Raw genomic sequence first — 15,280 nt, 5'->3', positions numbered from 1 at the left:
GCTGCAGCATTCTGTCTAGGAACACAGGTCAGCCTAGAGACCGCTGGACACAGTGTACTACTCCTACACACACACACACACACACACACACACACACACACACACACACACACACACACACACACACACACACACACACACACACACACACACACTCTAACCCTAACCCTAATTGTAACCTTAAACCTAACCCCGCCTTTGTCCTTATGGGCACGTGGGAAATGTCCCCACAAGAGAGAATTGTCCTTGTTTTACTATGCTGACTTTTGGGGATTTTAGGTGCCCACGAGGATATAATAACCCCCCCCACACACACACACACACACACACACACACACACACACACACACACACACACACACACACACACACACACACACACACACACACACACACACACACACACACACACACACACACACACACAGGCTTACACTTCAGACCTACTCTCTCTGTCTCTGTCTCTTTAGTTACAGTAACAGCATGTGCACAATCATAGAAATATAGAAACACACAGACACAGTAGGCTGTATTTACTGATTTCAGTCACACACACAGCAATATACAATCGCACACACTCGCATGTACACACACCACACGTACGCATGCAATCATACTGTGACACTGTGCAGAAGCTCTGAGTCTAGTGTATTTTCCTCCCTCACCCTCCCTCCCTCCCTCCTTTCCTGCTGATGTTAGGACACTAGAGAGCAGCCTACACCTTCTTTCTGCGGCCTCCGCAATCACTCCTTTCCTTAGCTATCACTCAATTCTCTCCCCCTAGCAGCACCTACATGTCAATTGTCGACTGGTGCAAGAGACCAAACCCTCTGTCGACGCATCTCTCACTCACACAATGAGGAACAACCAGAGAGAGAAATATACCCAAAATAGCCTTGTATTGAAAGAACAAATGTTTCAACATTACACGCAGAACATAGTCAGGAAATCCATCGGCCCGGGCATGTGTCGTGTCATGTGTTACTGGTGTGTCTTTTAAGAAGGATAAAAGCCCACGTATTCAATTCTTCATCTAGCTCCTATTTTAGAATTCGTTTTGATTTGAATAGGCATTTTCCTCCTCCTTTTGATGTGTCCCCTCGCCGGTGGACGGATGGCAAAGCTCTAGCATGACAGCCAAAAGCACCAGCGAAGGAAAAGGCAAGGCTGAGCTTTTTTAGATCTCTCAGACGATCATGGTCCCTCTCTGCCTTCCGCCCGTGTCTTCTGTGTGAATGTTTTAGACGACATACGAATGTGATGTGAAAATACGCCACCTGATTAGAAAGGGTCAGATCAACTTCATCTAGAAAGGATAGAGGAGAGGGGAGGAGAAGTGGGAAGGTGGGGGAATCCGGGGGAAGCAACCACAACATCTATAGCGAGCCAGCACATTGAATACCCCCCCCCACACTCACAAATCAGGAATGAGGGATCAAGAAAATATCTGATATTCAGATTGGAGAGTGTTTAACATTTGAAATGAAGTACGGCTAGGCTATCCCTCTGGCTCCTTGTCTTTTTACCCAACTAGAGATACTGCAGTAGGCACGCCAGACAAATGCTCTCTCTCTTCCTACCACCAACGCGAGCACTGCATCTCTTTTCATAATCCACCCCTCTCCCAAAGGTTCCTTACAACACACGGGCTTTACTGTGAATAGCAATTCATTTATTTAAACATGGTATTTTTTCGTAGTTTACAAAAGGAATACGATAGCATCTTGCATCTTTTTTTTCCCACTCTTTGCGTTTTAAACATATTTTACACTGAATTTATAATCGTATTTTTTTTATTTTTATAATCCAACTTTGCAATCTTTTTTTGTATTTTTTTCCGTTGTTGTCGTGTTTTCGTTGTATTTACCACAATTAAAAATGGTGTGTTTATGGCTGGCCAGTGTGTCCCCAGTTGGTCTTTAGACAATAGCAGAATATCCTGAATTAAGAAATAATATCCACTCCTGGTGGAGAGAAGAAGAAGAATCCGTTGGTGCCTACAAACATAGTAATCCTCTCTGGTGATTCTGTATAAAGTCAACATAATATTCCATCTCTGGTGATTCTGTTTGTCAAGTCAACAGGCAAAATAGAGTCTGGTCTCCATACTGTCCATAGAGGCCCTTCAGATCCACAGCAATAAATCCACGGTCTCAGTCAGTCCTCCACCCTTCTCCTCCACAGTAGGGGGGGGGGGGGGGGCGAGCAGCACAGTGCAACGCAGTGTAAATAGTGTCCATAGCAGGATCCCTGGTTCAATCCTCATTTATACAACCCCAACCCACCCAATATATCCCATATATCCAAAAAGGGTCTCTGTGGTAGTCAATATTATCCATATACACGTAAACACAGACATATCCATACACTCACAAAGGGCCGGGTCAGACCTCGCACTCCCGGGATGGTTGCTGCTGGCAGGTGCAGGAGCCATACTCGTTGATGATGACCAGGGCCCCCTCGATGTGGTTGGGCTTGTAGTCGACGTAGTACTCCGGCGTGGACATGGTGGCCATCTGCTGCATGCTCTGCTTCTGCTTCTGCTTGCGCCGATGGCTGCTGAAGCACTGGCGCACCTGCCGCACGCCCGCCGGGAAACACTTCCAGGTCACGTAGAGCATCAGCACCACAATGAGGAAGGAGAAGATGAGCGCCATGGTGCCTGTCACCACCTTGTGGATCTGCATGGTGCTCTCTATGTCGTCGAGGTTAGCCACGGTCACCGTGAAGGAATTGGTGACGACTGCGCCGCCCTCGGCTGCTGGCGGATCGTAGGGATTGGCCGTGGGGCCGCCCCAGGCCTGGTCCTTGGCGGTGTAGCCTGGGTACCAGCTCATGGTTGTGGTGGACTGGTCGCCGCCGTCCTCGCACAGCTGGAAGGCGTAGACTGCGTCCAGTACGTCCTCGCCCTGCGCCACATCCGGGCTTGAGCACAGCAGCTGGCTGTCCCGCTGGCCCCGGAAGGCGCTCAGCCACTGGGCCAGGGCACACACGTTGTGGCTGCATTCCCACTCGTTGCCTGCCAAAGTGATGCTGCCCAGGGACGACCACGAATCCAGGATGCGCTGCTCCACGGCCGTCAGCCGGTTGGCGTCCAGCATGAGGGCCTTGAGGTTGGGCACGCTCTCGAAGACGTGCGGCTCGATGTATGCGATCTCATTTGCCGACAGGTCGATCTTCTCCAGGAAGGGCCAGGTCCAGTCCAGGGTGCTGACCACAACGGTAGCTCGGTTGTTGCGCATGTAGAGCGTGCGCAGTGAGATGAGGCGGGGGAAGTGGGCCAGGTTGACTTTGACCAGCTCATTGTGCTCCAGGTGCAGCTCGGTGAGCTTGAAGAGCCCAGCGAAGGAGTTCCGCGCCAGGCTCTGCAGCTGGTTGTAGCCCAGGTCCAGGAACTGCATGCTCCGGCAGTCCTGGAAGATCCTCACTGGGACAAACTTGAGGGCGTTGTAGCGCAAATGCAAATTGGTTAGCTTCCTCAGGCCGTGGAACAGGTCGGGTTCCAGCGCCTGCAGCCTGTTGTACGATAGGTCCAGGATGCGTAGGTTGGGGAGGGGCCTGAAGGTGCCATTGGGCAGGCTCTCGATATGGTTGGTGCTCAGGTCGAGTTCCTTGACTCGGCGCAGCCTGTCGAAGGTGCCCTCCTCCACCACGTCGATGTTGTTATGATCCAAGTAGAGCCAGGTGAGCTGCGACAGGCCAGCGAAGTGGCCCTCGCGCAACTCCGTCAGGTTGTTCTCGCGCATGGACAGGCCCAGGGCGCTGCTCAGGTTGCGCGGAACGTCGGTGAGATTGAGCCCCTCGCAGTAGAGCAGCTTGCTGTCGCAGCGGCATAGCCGTGGGCAGACGCCCTCCACCGAGGGGACCATTTTGAGCATGATGCCCAGCGAGCACCACAGCAACAGTTTCAACCCAGGGGGCTTCCTCAGGGGCCACTTTAGGTACAAACCAATTAGAAGGAAATCCATCAGCCTGAAAATCCTTGGATAGATCCGCAGAGAAAATGTCCATTGGAATCGTACCGGTTTTATTCTGTCATGGTTCACATCGTAATTTGTAAACTCTCCCTGGCAGGAAACCAGCTCTTGTATTTTTTTTGTATTCCTTTCCTTGTAGTGAATTGTGTTGTGCGTGTGTTTTTTTCCCAAGGTATTTACTTATAGAAAGGAGGAGGAATCCAGTGTGGGGGGGGGAAAGAAAAGAACAGGGTAGAGGGATAAAGGGCAAGTCACTTTGCTCATGTTAGATATCAGGGGGCAAGAGGCGAGCAGAGGGGGGTAAAAAATGCTTTCTTCGTCGAGCGATCGCATATGAAAGGAATCCTACTCACCCCTATCCAGAGACGGACAACCCCTATTCAGCGACTCCCTTTGTGCCCGCACTAATTATGTACGAATCTAAAAAAGGACCCCAGTGTGGTACAAATTTGCCACCCCCCCTCGTCCTTTTCAGCCAGGACACCAGATCCTGGCAGGCTTACAATGTCTTGGTTCTCCTCGAGTGAAAGAAGCCAGAAAAGACCCAAGGAATCCAAGTGGATGCTTGTTAGGAAGTGCAAGTTCCCTGCTCGGCTGCATGCATGAGTGCCGTGGCTCCTCGCTCTCTCTCGCTCTCTCGCCCTCCTGCTCCTCTGCAGTCACTGCTACTGCGATGATCCGGAGGAAAACCAAGCCAACCAAGAAAGGAGAGGAAAAAATGACTCAAAACTCCTTTTCTTCTTCTTACCCCCTCTCGATAAAGACTGGTGGCCGATCTGTCAACGCAAATTACCGTCTGTCACTTGAAGTGATCACTGACCTGCACGGCTTAAATCCAGTCAGCTCTGTCATTATTATTTCAGTGACCGACCGGCGCGCTTCAGAAAAAATGTATTGGAAGAATAACGATGGGTAATGCCAGGGTCTCTCGCCTTCTCTTTTCTCTCTCTCTCTCTCTCTCTCTCTTTCTCTCTCTCTCTCTCTCTCTCTCTCTCTCTCTCTCTCTCTCTCTCTTTCTCTGTTCCCCCTTTAGATTTTGTCACTTTCTTTTTAGTATCCTTCTTTCAGATCCTCCCTTATCTCCGGTGAAAAGCCCCTTGACTCCTGCGTCCTCCTGTCTTTTGGGTTCTGTTCATATCCACTCGAGTTGTTAGTGGTGTTTTTCCCTTGTCGGCTGGAGGGAATTTGCTGGTTGAGGCTGGACGGCTGAGGAGGCTGCTAGTAGGGAGGCAGAGGCGGTGTGTGACGGAGATGGAGAGGAGAGGCAGAGCACTCTTCACTTCGATCCCTCGCTTGCAGCAGACTAGTGTACTGGCAGAGCATGCAGAGGCACCGTCTGTTCACTGAGTGTCGTAAGCCTCTCACAATTCAGACTGGCCCCACACTCTCTCTCTCTGGCTTGTTCGTTCACTCACTCTCTCTCTCTCTCTCCCCTCTGCCTTCCTCTATATCTCTCTTTCTCTCTCACTCTCTCGCTCATTTTTTTTCAGTGTTTGAAACGTTTCCATATTCAAAAGGGGCCGGGCTTAAAACTGGGGCTTTATTGAAGCACAGAATCTCTCTATTCTCTCTCTCTTCTCTCTCTCTCTCTCTCTCTCTCCTTCTCTCCTTCTCTCTCCTCTCCTTCTATCTCTCTCCTTCTCTCTCTCTCTCTCTCCTCTCTCTCTTCTCTCTCTCTCTTCTCTCTCTTCTTTCTCTCTCTCTTATCTCTCTCTCTTCTCTCTCTCTTTCTCTTCTCTCTCTCTCTCTCAGCACAGAATCTCTCTCTCTTTCTCTCTCTCTCTCTCTCTCTCTCTCTCTCTCTCTCTCTCTCTCTCTCTCTCTCTCTCTCTCTCTCTCTCTCTCTCTCTCTCTCTCTCTCTCTCTCTCTCTCTCTCTCTCTCAGCACAGAATCTCTCTCTCCCTCTCTCTCTCTCTCTCTCTCTCTCTCTCTCTCTCTCTCTCTCTCTCTCTCTCTCTCTCTCTCTCTCTCTCCCTCTCCCTCTCTCTCTCCCTCTCTCTCTCTCTCTCAGCACAGAATCTCTCTCTCTCCCTCTCTCTCTCTCAGCACAGAATCTCTCTCTCTCTCTCTCTCTCTCTCTCTCTCTCCTCTCTCTCTCTCTCTCTCTCTCTCTCTCTCTCTCTCTCTCTCTCTCTCTCAGCACAGAATCTCTCTCTCTCTCAGCACAGAATCTCTCTCTCTCTCTCTCTCTCTCTCTCTCTCTCTCTCTCTCTCTCTCTCTCTCTCAGCACAGAATCTCTCTCTCTCTCTCTCTCTCTCTCTCTCTCTCTCTCTCTCTCTCTCTCTCTCTCTCTCTCTCTCTCTCTCTCTCACTCTCACTCTCACTCTCACCCTCCCTCCCTGTAATGAATTGAAACAAGCCATCTACAATATCTGCTTCTTCTCTTCTTGTAGAATCCAGTCTCCCTCATTATTGCAGACTAATATTCCACTAATGATTGAAAGGGTGTTCTATATGCGTTCTATCCCTCCAGCTGATGAAATGTTCCAAACTCTTGGCTGAACCGATGGGGCTGATGCTGCATAATTACATAACAATACAGATGTCATAATAATAATTGTATGCCGTGATTATACACACTTATTGACACATTTAATGGTCAATTACTCAGCTGTACACTTTATTGGGCCTCATCTCAATATGGTGTACAGTGCCTTTGGAAAGTATTCAGACCCTTTGATTTTTTCACATTTTGTTACTTTACAGCCTTATTCTAAAATGGATTAAATAAACAAAATCCTCAGAAATCTATACACAATACCCCATAATGATGAAGCGAAAACAGGTTTGTCGAATTTTTTGCAAATGTATTAAAAGTAAAAAACAGAAATACCTTACTTAAGTATTCAGACCCTTAGCTATGAGACTCGAAATTGAGCTCATGTACATCCTGTTTCCATTGATCATCCTTGAGATGTTTCTACAACTTGATTGGAGTCCACCTGGGGTAAATTCAATTGATTGGACATGATTTGGAAAGGCACACACTTGTCTATATAAGGTCCCACAGTTCACAGTGCATGTCAGAGCAAAAACCAAGCCATGAGGTTGAAGGAATTGTCAGTAGAGCTCAGAGACAGAATTGTGTTGAGGCACAGATCTGGTGGAGGGCACCAAAACATTTCTGCAGCATTGAAGGACCACAAGACAACAGTGGCTTTCATCCTTCTTAAATGGAATATGTTTGGAACGACCAAGACTCTTCCTATAGCTGGCCAAACTGAGCAATCGTGGGAGAAGGGCCTTGGTCAGGGAGCTAACCAAGAACCCGTTGGTCACTCTGACAGAGCTCTTGAGTTCCTCTGTGGAGATAGGACAACCATCTCTGCAGCACTCCACCAATCAGGCCTTTATGGTAGAGTGGCCAGATGACAGCACGCTTTGAGTTTTCCAAACGGCACCAAAAGACTCTCAGTCCATGAGAAACAAGATTATCTGGTCTGATGGTACCAAGATTGAACTCTTTGGCCGAATGCCAAGCCTCACGTCTGGAGGAAACCTGGCACCATCCCTATGATGAGCATGGTTGTGGCAGCATCATGCTGTGGGGATGATTGTCAGCGGCAGGGACTGGAAGACTAGTCAGGATCGAGGCAAAGATGAACAGAGCAAAGTACAGAGAGGTCCTTAATGAAAACCTCCGACTGGGGTCCTGACTCGTCTGAACAATAACCTTAACAGGACAACGATCCTAAGCACACAGCCAAGAAAACGCAGGAGTGGCTTCGGGACAAGTCTCTGAATGTCCTTGAGTGGCCCAGCCAGAGTCCGGACTGGAATCCAATCAAACTTCTCTTGAGAGACCTGAAAGTAGCTGTGCAGCATCGCTCCCCATCCAACCTGACAGAGCTTGAGAAGATCTGCCGAAAGGAAAGGGAGAAACTCCCCAAATACAGGTGTGCCAAGCTTGTAGTGTCATACCCAAGAAGACTCAAGGCTGTAATATCTACCAAAGGTGCTGTCACATCTACTCCCGCTCCTCCTCTCTGGCCCTCGTTGTCGCTAGTTGTGTTATCATTACGCACACCTGCCACCATCGTTACGTGCACCTGCGCCTCATGACACTCACCTGTACTCCATCACCTTCCTGATTGCCTCCCCTACATATGTCACTCCCTTTGGTTCTTTCCCCAGGTGTTATTGACTCTGTTTCTGTTTCATGTCTATGCTTTTTGTGTTTCTTGTTTTGTACTATGTTCTATTTATTATTACATTTGCACTCCCTGTACTTTCTTCCAGACTTCCAGCGTACACGTTACAGAATAACGCCTCACCAAAGGGAAGTAACAGGGATTTTTTTTTTTACTGGTGATGTCACATCCAAGGGCGGCTGCCGAAGCAACCGTGGAAGCGTCAGCTGGCTCGTCAGGCGTCCATGTCTCAGCTGGCTTGACAGGTTCTCAAATCTCTGTTGGCTCATCAGGCTTCCAGTTCCAAAGCTGCCGGGGATGCCTCAGCTGGCTCGACAGGTTTCCATGCCTCAGCTGGCTCGACAGGTTCTCAAGCCTCGGTTGGCTCGACAGGTTCTCAAGCCTCGGTTGGCTCGACAGGTTCTCAAGCCTTGGTTGGCTCGCAAAGCTTCCATGCCTCAGCTGGCTCGACAGGTTCTCAAGCCTCGCTTGGCTCGACAGGTTCTCAAGCCTCAGTTGGCTTGTCAGGCTTCCATGCCTCAGCTGGCTTGTTGGGATCCCATGCCTCAGCCTGCTCGTCGAGCTCCCATGCCTCAGCCGGCTCGTCAGGCTCCCATGCCTTAGCCGGCTCGTCTGGGTCCCATGCCTCAACCGGCTCGCCGGGCTCCCATGCCTCAGCCGGCTCGTCAGGCTCCCATGCCTTAGCCGGCTCGTCTGGGTCCCATGCCTCAACCGGCTCGCCGGGCTCCCATGCCTCAGCCGGCTCGTCAGGCTCCCATGCCTTAGCCGGCTCATCTGGGTCCCATGCCTCAACCGGCTCGTCGGGCTCCCATGCCTCACCTGGCTCTACAGGTTCCCGCGCCTCAGCTGGCTCTACAGGTTCCCGTGCCTCAGCAGAAGCTTTCGGCCCGCTGCTGGTCCTCGGACCGTCCCCCTGGTCGGCGTCCTGCGGCTGGAGCCACGTGTCAGGGAGGGGGTACTGTCACGTCTACTCCCGCTCCTCCTCTCTGCCACTATAGTTATGCGCACCTGCGCCTCAGGACACTCACCTGGATTCCATCACCTTCCTGATTACCTCCGCTATATATGTCACTCCCTTTGGTTCTTTCCCCAGATGTCATTGACTCTTTTTATTTTTCATGTCTGTACGCTTTTCATGTTTTGTACTATGTTCTATTTATTATTACATTTGCACTCCCTGCACTTGCTTCCAGACTCCCAGCGTACACGTTACAGGTGCAGAGAGCGTTGGGCCAGTAACTGAAAGGTTGCTGGATCGAATCCCCGAGCTGACAAGGTCAAAATCTGTCATTCTGCCCCTGAGCAAGGCGGTTAACCCACTGTTCCCCGGGCGCTGAAGACGTGGATGTCGATTAAGACAGCCCCCCGCAGCTCTCTGATTCAGAGGGGTTGGGTTAAATGCGGAAGACACATTTCAGTTGAAGGCATTCAGTTGTCCCACTGACTAGGTGGTACAACTATCCCCCTTTCCCCTTCAACAAAATACTGAGTAAAGGGTCTGAATACTTAAGTAAATGTAATATTTCCGTTTTTATTTTGTATACATTTGCAAAAAATTCTAAAAATCTGTTTTTGCTTTGTCATTATGGGGTATTGTGTGTAGATTGTTGAGGGGAAAGCAATGTATTACATGTAAATAATAATAATTTATTTAATAACTTCCCGAATGCACTATATATGGCAGCATTACCCTACACTACCCTGCTATGGATGCTTCTGTTTTTAGGGACCAAACCGACCAGCAACTTATGCTTAAAATGGCAGTTGGTCTAAACATTTTATGTCCATTTTTTTCTTCCTTTTTTCTTTTAATGAACAGAAGTGCAATGACCATGGCATGGTGAGAGTACGGTTCCCATATGTCATGGGGGATTGCCGACGCTGCGATTCACGCACTATGATTAAGCTCTTTGCATTGATATATCCTAGCTTTTATTTCCTTGTCCATTGAACGGAAAAGAGTCAAACCAAACTATATCAAGAAAAATCTGCATTTGGTAACATGGAATGCTGCATGCCTCTTTTTCAAGGTTGTTTGAGGACCCGGCTGTCCAGTGTGAATACAGATTTGATCTGTTGCCACTCAGAGACGGACAGTGTTACATAATATATTTCTCTCAGGAGGTCCCCACGCTCCTAGCTCCCAGGGTTCCCTGGTTCACGGACCCCGTCCATCTCTCCCGGCCCTTGTCATCTCACTCACGTTAATTTCAAAGTACAATGAGCTGTGACGAATCTGATGATCCGGTCCTTTACATGACGCAAACATGCCATCCCTCTCTCCCTCTCCCCCCTCCCTCCTTTCCGACAGCAGACGTAAGTTTCATGGCTCCTTGCTAAGGTGCTCTGCTGTGGATTTAGTCAGGAAGTTAAAAGTGCCACGTCAGCCCTGGCTCATCTGGTAATTGGCGCGTCGGTCTGTCTACTATTCCAGGGCCCGTACTCATAAAGTGTCTCATAAAGACTGGTGATCTAGGATAATTTTTGCCTTTTGTATCATAATGAAGATGATTATATGGACAGGGGGGGACCTGATCCTAGATCTGCACTCCTATTCTGAAACCCTTAATGAATATGTGTCTAAGGAAAGCCATCAGCAGCTCCGAGACCTGGGGTTTACTAACGACAGTTATAGGATGGTTCGACGGCGACAGAGAACCTACTCTCCCCTTTGCTTTACCTTCCGCTGCCACTCATTTCTCATTCATAATTAAGTCACCAATTTAGCTGAAATTCACGACTGACATATTCACACCGCAGCTATTGCAACTGACGCTCGCCATTTTGAAGGAGCGGCGCTGTTTTGAGCTCTGAACGCCAACGACGTATCTCGAGTACTCGTTAATGATGCTCCACCGAAACATGTTCCTTTCACCTTCTTATGGTTCGCGTTTTGCTGTTCTCACGCCTTGAGAATGCTGCCTCTGCAAAGCTTCCACAGTGGGAAGAGACATATATGGCACCGTGAGGGGAGAAATAAAACGACGGGATGTGGACGACGTCTCCCAGTCAGATATATCGCTTTCCTGCTCGTCTACCTCAGCCCGCCTCTCTTCAGCCCTGTAATGGATGGATTGCTACACCAGCTAATGAGTTGGTGGCGCCATATTGACTTAACACAGCAAACGGGAGATAGGAGTACCGGGGTCATCCGTTTGAAACTTTTCAAGAGATTGTGGCTGTGGAGAGGGCAGACGCGTGCGTGCACATGCATGCACACACAACCATGCATGCACACACACACACACACACACGCACAAACACACTCCTATTAAAGATGGGCGGTGGGTGCAGATAGGCATTTCGACTCGTCTCAACAATAACCTTAATTTGTTCCTTCAAACCACGTCATTGCTGCTTCTGGTAGGTTAGAGTAGACTAGAGGGAGGATAGCAGCATTTGGGAAACTAGGGCATTACCTTTCCCTCGCCTTCTATTTTGATTCATGAACATTCAAAGAAACCAAGATGATTTTCTGTGTAATTTAGGAAAAGGGGGACATTCGACTGGAGAGAAAAAAATGGTGTGGAGAACATGGCATGCTTCTTTCGCTGAGGGGACTTCCGCATCCCCCCGGGGAAAACGAGACTGAAATGACAGAACGCCGTCTGTGAGCCCGGAGATTTAAAAGCAGAACAAATTAAAACATCTCGAGTGAAATCGGCATCCTCGTGGAACTAATGTGTGGGCGACTCAACTTTTGGAGAGCGGGAGAGAGAGAGAGAGAGAGAGACTTTGTATGCCGTGATTCACTCCTTCTCTTCTTCCTTTCCTTCCGTTCGGAAAAGTGCTGTCACGCTATCAGTGTAGCCCAGAGCAGCCCAGAGCGAATCGTCATGGTGCAGAGAGGCCTACTCATCCTCCCGTGAATGCCTACCCATGGGCGGCACGGGAAGGTCAACATTTGGCTACACTGGGCCTCTGGGGGACGTAGACAGATGTCCGTGACACGAGCCCCTTCGCCCCCATTTAAAGATAATGTCTTTTGAAGGCATGTGAATATGTGAGCACAAGCACAAAATGTCTTCTAGCAGATGTTTTTATTACGAGCTAATCGCTGAACTGTCAACATTGACAGATATATTCAGTTTATGTTGCCCATGCTGGAATTCAACCCGTAACCCTGATGTTCCCTGCGCTCTGACCATGCTCCGACCCTCTGAACTACTGGTAACATGTCAGGTGTGTTGGCTGCACTGTTGCGCTCAACTACAGCAGCTTTGCATTCTGAAAGAGACTCTCTTCTCCATACATGAAATCCATCTTCATTTGCATTCTGTTTTGTGTTAGTAGGTATAACTTGTGCCCATCGCTAGGCTAATGCTAGGTAAATCAATGAAAACCATGCTAGGCAGTTACTGAGGAAGTGGAATAGCTCATTAATAACTTAGCACTTACTATTAATTAAACGTAGATTGTGTTTGTGTTGTTTAAGTTGGTTATGCTTAATCAACATACTATTATATTCCCTTCATGTTTTCTGCTGCATTAGCAGTTTGAACTACAGTATGCTAACACAAGGGATTTACTAAGGACTCTGGCTGGTCAGCAAACATCTCACTTGCGTAATTTATTGCACAAATACTGAGCTCTGACGCTATTGCACTCACCAGCCTACCAGCCATAAAACCTTGCAGCTTTAATGTTTAATTCTTGACACCTACAGTTTACATGCACCTTAGCCAAATACATTTAAACTCAGTTTTTCACAATTCCTGACATTTAATCCCAGTAAAAATTCCCTGTTTTAGGTCAGTTAGGATCACCACTTAATTTTAAGAATGTGAAATGTCAGAATAATAGGTGAGAGAATGATTTATTTCAGCTTTTATTTCTTTCATCACATTCCCAGTGGGTCAGAAGTTTACATACACTCAATTAGTATTTGGTAGCATTGCCTTCAAATTGTTTAACTTGGGTCAAACGTTACAGGTAGCCTTCCACAAGCTTCCCACAATAAGTTGTGTGAATTTTGGCCCATTCCTCCTGACAGAGCTGGTGTAACTGCTAGGCCTCCTTGCTCGCACACACTTTTTCAGTTCTGCCCACAAATGTTCTATGGGATTGAGGTCAGGGCTTTGTGATGGCCACTCCAATACCTTGACTTTGTTGTCCTTAAGCCAGCAAAACTTCCTGACTGATGTCTTGAGATGTTGCTTCAATATATCCACATCATTTTCCTGCCCCATAATGCCTTCTATTTTATGAAGTGCACCAGTCCCTCCTGCAGTAAAGCACCCCCACAACATGATGCTACCACCCCTGTGCTTCACAGTTGGGATGGTGTTCTTCGGCTTGCAAGCGTCCCCCTTTTTCCTCCAAACATATCGATGGTCATTATGGCCAAACAGTTCTATTTTTTTTCATCAGACCAGAGGACATTTCTCCAAAAAGTACGATCTTTGTCCCCATGTGCAGATGCAAACTGTAGTCTGGCTTTTTTATGGCGGTTTTGGAGCAGCGGCTTCTTCCTTGCTGATCGGCCTTTCAGGTTATGTCGATATAGGACTCGTTTCACTGTGGATATAGATACTTTTGTACTTGTTTCCTCCAGCATCTTCACAAGGTCTTTTGCTGTTGTTCTGGGATTGATTTGCACTTTTCGCGTTCGATTTTCCCATGACGTCAAGCAAAGCGGCACTGAGTTTGAAAGTAGGCCTTGAATTGCATCCACAGGTACACCTCCAATTGACTCAAATGATGTCAATTAGCCTATCAGAAGCTTCTAAAGCCATGACATCATTTTCTGGAATTTGCCAAGCTGTTTAAAGGCACAGTCAACTCAGTGTATGTAAACATCTGACCTACTAGAATTGTGGTACAGTGAATTATAAGTGAAATAATCTGTCTGTAAAGAATTGTTGGAAAAACGACTTGTGTCATGCACAAAGTAGATGTCCTAACTGACTTGACAAAACTATAGTTTGTTAACAAGAAATGTGTGGAGTGGTTGTAAAACGAGTTTTAATGACTCCAACCTAAGTGTATGTAAACTTCTGACTTCAGCTGTAGCTAGATAGATGGGAGTTCATTCCTTATCGAGAGTGAAGATGAGAATCAAAAATCTAAATGGCCACCACTGCCTGGCACTGTAGTGGCTGGAGCTCGACAGATCCTCTGTGGTTGAATGGACTAGACACCAGACACTCACTATAGACAGTAGCCTATCATACCTGGTTCAAAACACATCAATAACTCCAGATTAATGGCTATCGGCTCTAATCTCATAAATTCTCGTCATACCTGGACATGGCTACTAGATGTACTCAATACTCTGTTCCCATTTGGCAATACGTTGGCTTCTCTTCTCACTACACTATCACCAAGGCTTTGTCTCAAATGACAGTCTACTGCACTATCTAGAGAATGGGTGGTCTGGTTCAAAGCAGTGACCTATGTTGGGAATAGGGTGCTCAGGCCAAAAGTAGTGCAGAAAGTAGGGTGGCATTTTAAACAGGTTGCCCTTTGGTGATGCACCGTACACTACTTTGGTAAGGCTGTTTTTGATAGTAGAAGAATGTTGGGAGGGTTGTTATCCATTTCCTCATTTACACTTAGTCACCTTGGCTCTGCCGAGCCATAGAACTGCTGAATTGTAAGTACCCCTCGAAGAATTACAGGCGTTATGCAATGGTGGTGGTTTCGGGTTAATCATTCTCTCGCAAGCTAATTACACTTGAGCTAGAGGAGAGATCAGCGTGTAAGCTTTGTTTACAGCTCCGTCTGAATGCCTTTGTCCTTTGCCTTTCTTAGAGTCCCCTGATGAACACAACATTTTTTCCCCCTATCGTCTTTGTCTTTTTTGGTGTATCTTGTTTGAAAAGTATATCGGTTGGCCGTCTCAGATTGGTTTCTGCTGCTGTAAAAGCCTGTTGCTATGTTCCTGGCCAATGTCAGATTTCGAATAGTTCCAGAGCCACAAAACCTCCCCCTCGCACAGATAGCTAGCTGCCCATAGCTCTTTCCTCTTGGTTGATAGAACTGCTGATAGCCTCTTGACTGAGGTCTGAGTAGGGTCAACAAATAGCAGCATCGGATGGATCCCGTTCTTTTTTCCCGCCTCTTTTTCCTCACTATTCTATTACTTACCCAATGGGTGGAAGTGTGACTTCTTATTGATTCTTGCCCTTGGCAGTAAACCATTTCCAGT

General features: G+C 47.8%; 2 protein-coding genes across 3 annotated transcripts in view; one reads left to right on the top strand and one right to left on the bottom strand.

The window, feature by feature from the left end:
* The window catches only part of LOC139566646 (catenin alpha-2), a 756,349-nt gene that overhangs the window by 514,299 nt on the left and 226,770 nt on the right, over positions 1 to 15,280 (top strand). The gene's annotated exons all lie outside the window — the stretch shown is intronic.
* LOC139566707 (leucine-rich repeat transmembrane neuronal protein 1-like) lies at positions 1,651 to 5,380 on the bottom strand. Its single transcript, XM_071387959.1, has one exon. The coding sequence runs from the start codon at positions 3,966 to 3,968 to the stop codon at positions 2,385 to 2,387; it is 1,584 nt and encodes a 527-aa protein (XP_071244060.1). The 5' UTR covers positions 3,969 to 5,380; the 3' UTR covers positions 1,651 to 2,384.

Source organism: Salvelinus alpinus, chromosome 39, assembly GCF_045679555.1.
Source record: "Salvelinus alpinus chromosome 39, SLU_Salpinus.1, whole genome shotgun sequence".
Lineage (NCBI taxonomy): Eukaryota > Metazoa > Chordata > Actinopteri > Salmoniformes > Salmonidae > Salvelinus > Salvelinus alpinus.
Note: the sequence above shows the minus strand (reverse complement) of the source record. Positions and strands in the feature narration are given on the sequence as shown.

Excerpts from the sequence above, each read along its gene's own strand:
- LOC139566707 (XM_071387959.1), bottom strand. The coding sequence starts at position 3,968 with ATGGATTTCCTTCTAATTGGTTTGTACCTAAAGTGGCCCCTGAGGAAG.